Source organism: Terrapene carolina, unplaced genomic scaffold (assembly GCF_002925995.2).
Source record: "Terrapene carolina triunguis isolate 2854851 unplaced genomic scaffold, T_m_triunguis-2.0 Scaffold173, whole genome shotgun sequence".
Taxonomy (NCBI): Eukaryota; Metazoa; Chordata; order Testudines; family Emydidae; genus Terrapene; species Terrapene triunguis.
In genome coordinates, this window is record NW_020664524.1 from 680,528 (window position 1) to 686,940 (window position 6,413).

Consider the following 6,413-nt stretch of genomic DNA (forward strand, 5'->3'; position numbering starts at 1 on the left):
GAATGACCAGGGAGATTGAAGTGTTCACTTACTGGCTTTTGTATGTTACCATTCCTGATGTCCGATTTGTGTCCATTTATTCTTTTGCGGAGGGACTGTCCGGTTTGGCCAATGTACATGGCAGAGGGGCATTGCTGGCACATGATGGCATATATAACATTAGTGGATGTGCAGGTGAATGAGCCCTTAATGGTGTGGCTGATGTGGTTGGGTCCTCTGATGCTGTTGCCAGAGTAGATATGGGGACAGAGTAGGCAACGAGGTTTGCTACAGGGATAGGTTCCTGGGTTGGTGTTTCTGTGGTGTGGTGTGTAGTTGCTGGTGAGTATTTGCTTCAGGTTGGGGGGTTGTCTGTAAGCGAGGACTGGTCTGCCTCACAAGGTCTGTGAGAGTGAGGGATCATTTTCCAGGATAGGTTGTAGATCGTGGATAATGCGCTGGAGAGGTTTTAGCTGGGGGCTGTATGTGATGGCCAGTGGTGTTCTGTTATTGTCCTTGTTGGGCCTGTCCTGTAGTAGGTGATTTCTGGGTACCCGTCTTGCTCTGTCAATCTGTTTCCTCACTTCCCCAGGTGGGTATTGTAGTTTTACGAATGCTTGATAAAGATCTTGTAGGTGTTTGTCTCTGTCTGAGGGGTTGGAGCAAATTCGGTTGTATCTTAGGGCTTGGCTGTAGACAATGGATCGTGTGATGTGTCTTGGATGGAAGCTGGAGGCATGTAGGTACGTATAGCGGTCAGTAGGTTTCCGGTATAGGGTGGTGTTTATGTGACCATCACTTATTTGCACTGTAGTGTCCAGGAAGTGGATCTCTTGTGTGGACTGGTCCAGGCTGAGGTTGATGGTGGGGTGGAAATTGTTGAAGTCCAGGTGGAATTCTTCAAGGGCCTCCTTTCCGTGGGTCCATATGATGAAGATGTCATCAATGTAGCGCAAGTAGAGGAGGGGCACTAGGGGACGAGAGCTGAGGAAGCGTTGTTCCAAGTCAGCCATAAAAATGTTGGCATACTGTGGGGCCATGCGGGTACCCATAGCAGTGCCACTGTCTTGAAGGTATAAATTGTCCCCAAATCTGAAGTGGTTGTGGGTGAGGACAAAGTCACAAAGCTCAGCCACCAGGCTTGCTGTGGCCTCATCAGGGATACTGTTCCTGACAGCTCGTAGTCCATCCTCATGTGGAATATTCGTATAAAGTGCTTCTACATCCATGGTGGCCAGGATGGTGTTTTCAGGAAGAACATCAATGCATTGTAGTTTCCTCAGGAAGTCGGTGGTGTCTCGAAGATAGCTGGGAGTGCTGGTAGCGTAGGGTCTGAGGAGAGAGTCCAAATAGCCAGATAATCCTGCTGTAAGAGTGCCAATGCCTGAGACGATGGGGCGTCCAGGGTTTCCGGGTTTATGGATCTTGGGTAGCAGATAGAATACCCCTGGTCGGGGTTCTGGGGGTGTGTCCATGTAGATTTGTTCCCGTACTGTAGCTGGGAATTTCTTGAGCAGATGGTGTAGTTTCTTTTGGTATTCCTCAGTGGGATCAGAGGATAGTGGCCTGTAGAATGTGGTCTTGGAGAGTTGCCCGGCAGCCTCCTGTTCATAATCCGACCTGTTCATTATGACTACAGCACCTCCTTTGTCAGCCCCTTTGATGATAATGTCAGAGTTGTTTCTGAGGCTGTGGATGGCATTGCGTTCTGTACGGCTGAGGTTATGGGACAAGTGATGTTGTTTGTCCACAATTTCAGCCTGTGCACGTCTGCGGAAACACTCTATGTAGAGGTCCAGTCTGTCATTTCGACCGTCAGGAGGAGTCCACGCAGAGTAAAATACTGGCTGTATTTTACTCATTATTGTCAATGTTATGGTAGTACCTAGGGGCCTGCCCTTTTGTGCTGGACACTGTGTGGAAGAGTAAGAGACAGTCCTTGCCCTGAAGAACTTAAATCTTAATAGACAAGACTGGGAAAGGGTTGGAAAACAGAATATTCTCCTCATCATACAGACGGGGAGCTGAAGTGAATAGTGACTTTGCCCATGGTCATATAGGAAGTCTTTGGAGAGACCCAGGAATTGAACCCAGATATCCTGCGTCCTACGCCAGTGCCTTAAACCACAAGGACAAAAACAAATGGCAAGATCTAACAAAAGTTCTGTCAGGAGCAGAGTACATTTCCACCGGCAGATCGGCTCATTAATCATTCCTCTTAAATGGAATGCTACTGATATTCCAACACTTGCCATTTTGCTGAGCAAGAAGTTCTGATTGTGGAAAAATTGTATGATTGGGGGAGGGATAGCTCAGTGGTTTGAGCATTGGCCTGCTAAACTCAGGGTTGTGAGTTCAGTCCTTGAGGGGGCCACTTAGGGATCTGGGGCAAAATCAGTACTTGGTCCTGCTAGTGAAGGCAAGGGGCTGGACTCGATGACCTTTCAGGGTCCCTTCCAGTTCTATGAGATAGGTATATCTCCATATATTATTATTATTAGTAGTAGTAGTAGTAGTAGTAAGATCATGTTGGCTTAATCCCACCAAATTAATTTCCTTTGTGTATAAAAACAAATAGAAAACTGGGCCTCTGGAGATCAAAGTAGCTTTTTAGTGCAGGGGCTATGGGTAAAATTTTTCTGAATGACTGATGTAGGGTATGTCTACACTAGAAATGTTGCTGTTGCAGCTGTGCCGCTGTAGCATAAACATGTACTGCAGCGATGGAAAGTGTTCTTCCTAGCATGGTCTACACTGGAGCTTAGGTTGGCTTAACCACATCTCTCAGGCATGTGAATTTTTCATACCTGTAAGCAACATAGCTAGGTTGACCTAACTTTCTAGTGTAGACAGGAGTTTCTGGGCTGAAGTCCCATTTTTAAAAATAACATGGGCTTTTGATGAGACTTAGCCCTGGTCTACACTACAGAGTTAGGTTGACGTACGGCAGTTTATATCTACCTAACTCTGTAAGCGACTACACTAAAATGTCACTCCTGCCAATGTAACTTGCCCACTACACCAACTTAATAACTCCAGCCCCACAAGAAGCATAAAATCAACATTGATTTAGTTAGGTTGACTGTTGTTGCCTTTCAGAAGCCGCCCCACAATGCCAGTTAAATTCCCTGGTTAGGACATGCACCACTGACACGAATAGCGTGGTGTGGACATGCAAAAGCAGTTTAATTACTGCGGTGGCTATACGTCACTGTAATTTAGGTTAATATAATTTTGTAGTGTAGACATACCCTTAGACTCCCTACTGCCTACATCCCTTTTGAAAATTGAAATTAGGCTCCTTAAGTCCCTACGGCATTTTTGAAAAATTTACCCTATAACTACTTCTGTTTTAACAATACCTACCACAGAAGGACCCTGATACTGACAGGGGTCTTTGGGTGTCACCATGTTATAAGCAGTAGTAATAAGACCTAGTTCATATATAAACAATAAGACACTGTGGCATTTAGCAGTCTTCCTCAGCATAAGTAATGTACATTTTCCCTGTATTCTTTGCTTACATATAGTACATAAATCTGCGCTCTAAGTATATCTTGTTTGCAGCTTGGTGAACGTGGCAAGTGGCAATTTGACTGCTTTTATGCATGATATCAGCTGGCTACAAGTTAAAAATTTCTGCCGGTTGGAAGCTGACGAGAAGCAAGTTAAAATTACTGCAACCGTTGAAACAGTGAGTAAAGGAGTTACTGTTCAGGGATATAACAGAATTCTTCTCTTACTCTGCACAGCTTCTTCAGTTCAGTTGGGCTAATCACAGGGGGTAAAATCCTGGCCCTATTGAAATCAATGGCAAAATTCCCATTGACTTCAGTGAGACCAGGATTTCATCTTGGGAATTTTCAGTTAAATACAATAGCTTATGTCAGCAAAACAGCATGGGTGGCAGGCTTGGCGTTGCCACCCACACGAGCCGAAATAAGCTACATTGTTTGTGTAAATGAGACAGGCACATGCATGTCTGCTTTGAAGAAACGTTTTAAATTACATAATGCATCACAACCTAAAGAAGACTAAAATTCACTGAGTTAGATTAGTAAACTTCTACAACAGCTTTTCTATGGGGCCATCATGAAAACAATGTCTTGCATGAGACTGTGCTGGAGAACAGAACTTTAAATATCTCTTTATGAAGAAAATAGTTCTTGTTACAAGGGTACGATGAGGAAAAAATGGTGGACTGTGTGTTTTAGTGTGTTTTGGAAAGATCTTAACAGTCAAAGAACAGAAGGAATTTGTGCATTTCATCTAAAGCTATTTTAATTATTCAACTTAGATTTTGGTTTCTGTGTAATTCCTCTCTTTTTTAACATATTCACGTCCGCATCCTTTATTGCTTCTTTTATGAGTATTTTACATGTTAATTACTTTATGTACAAAATCTCAAACTCTTCTATCTTCTGGATCTTATTCCCATCTCCTCAAATCTTTTTATCTGATTTCATCACCCACGTTATTTATACACCTAAATTGTCTTCTTAATCTCCTTCTACATTAAATACAACTTCACTTTTCTAAACTTGTCATAAGATATAAATCCTCTGAGACTTCTCTTGCTCTTTCTCCTATTGTTGTTTCATTCTATAGAAAGAATATTAAACATTATGTGCAGGATAGTGCATCAGTTTCTCGTTCCTTGTTTGGTGCATTTTCTTTTGCTCTGTAGTCTGATGATATTGTATTTGCTTTTGGGGGGGGGAGGGGACTGATGGTTTTAAAAATCCCAAAATGTGACCATGAAAATTGGTAATATATTAAAGAGATATTTTCTCAGATTTGCAAAATGCTACAGCAAAATGAAAGAGAAATTAATGCACTTTAAATGAAGAGTAATAGTCTTTCTTAGTGCTTGAATGCCTTATATATATACACACAGCTTGCATTCTGTTTTTGCATCGTCTATTATATTACATAGTCACTAATATTTCTCTCTTAGGTGATGTCAGATATCAAAATTAAAGCAATACAGGAGCTGCAATTAGGGGAGGAGCTAGGTAAATAACTGTTCAATAATTATTTAGTTGGTAATATGGTTATTGCAGTTTGCTGGATGGCTTTTATAGTTTACAAAAGGGAGATTACTTGAGATATGGGAGTTAATCTTTACTATTAAGACTTTAATAATTTTTCTTTGCTGCAGGATGTAAGGGATTTGAGACTCCTCTAGTTGTGAATAAAATGACAAACCTTCCTGGCTAAAAATACTGCAATGTACCACACTGACTGCTGTTGAAAAAATACACATTCTAGGAGTACCTTATTTATATCCACCCACTACTTTTCCTAGAAGCCATTTTTTGCAGGTCAAATAACTTTGTCATCTTGTTTTAAAAAACAAACCAAACACATTGCAAACTAAAGCAATTCTGAGACCGGTAAATTGCCTTCCTGTAAGACTGATACTTTCTATCCCTCGCTATAAGACTTATTTCAAGGCATTTTTAAAAATGTGTGTCCAAAGTTGGAAACTTTGGCCAGCCGCAATATTCAAGCCATTATTGCTAAGGTAGCTGACTTTATAAAAGGAAAGCAATGTCCAGCCGAGGAGGCAAGGCTAGCAGTGTTTTCTGGACCTCTGGGAAGTGCTACCAAGTTGTGATGTTGGTGTTGCACCTTAGGGACAATTTTTCAACTATGAGATGCCTCTAATTAGCTAAACCTGTTAGTTTGTTAATTTTCAGTCCTCTATCACTCCAAACAGCTGAGCCAAATATAATTTGATTTTAATCTATTTAGTCCATCTTGTCCTTCTTTTTCCTCCATTGTAGTGGATGATAGCTGTCTCAGACCTATTAACAGAAATGGGAAGCTTCTCTCTCCAGGTAAGCCACTCTAGTAATCTTTCAAATAATATTAAGGAGAAAATGCATAGTTGCTATATTTCTCATTTAATAGAACATACAAGTATAGCTGGGTGAATAATGGATTCACTGTCATTCATAATTATAATGAATAGTCATTGGGCCAGGGAGAAAGTGAGAGTTGTTCTGTAGCGCGATGGCTAGGCCGCTCCCTTGAGACATGGGAGACCCAAGTTCCAGTTTCTTCTCTGACTAATTGTTGATACAAACTGGAGCAACTTGAGAGAAGAGATGGACAGAGACCCACCACAGAATACCCCCTAGGCCAATGACTAGGACATGTGCCTGCAGTGTGGGACACCAATGTTCAAATCACTTCTCCCTGTCAAGAAGAGAAGGATTTGGACCCTTGCCACGGGGCTAAAAGTTAAAAGGAGGGCTGTGGTGTTGCCACCGCTGCTGCCTCAGGCTACTTTGTGACTCCAGCCCAAAAACTCAAAATATTTTGGTAATGTTGAAATGAAACTGTTTTGTTGTTATACACCTCTACCCCGATATAACGCAACCCGATATAACATGAATTCGGATATAACGTGGTAAAGCAGTGCTCCG

At 41.9% G+C, this 6,413-nt stretch overlaps 1 protein-coding gene across 8 annotated transcripts in view; it reads left to right on the forward strand.

Moving 5' to 3' along the window:
* USP40 (ubiquitin specific peptidase 40) overlaps positions 1-6,413 on the forward strand; it is a 56,089-nt gene that overhangs the window by 21,800 nt on the left and 27,876 nt on the right. For all 8 annotated transcript variants that reach the window (XM_026653944.1, XM_026653945.1, XM_026653942.2 and 5 more), the window contains 3 exons: positions 3,547-3,673; positions 4,937-4,994; positions 5,769-5,822. In XM_026653944.1, coding sequence (XP_026509729.1) covers positions 3,547-3,673; positions 4,937-4,994; positions 5,769-5,822 — 239 coding nt within the window. The remainder of the gene's footprint in view (positions 1-3,546; positions 3,674-4,936; positions 4,995-5,768; positions 5,823-6,413) is intronic.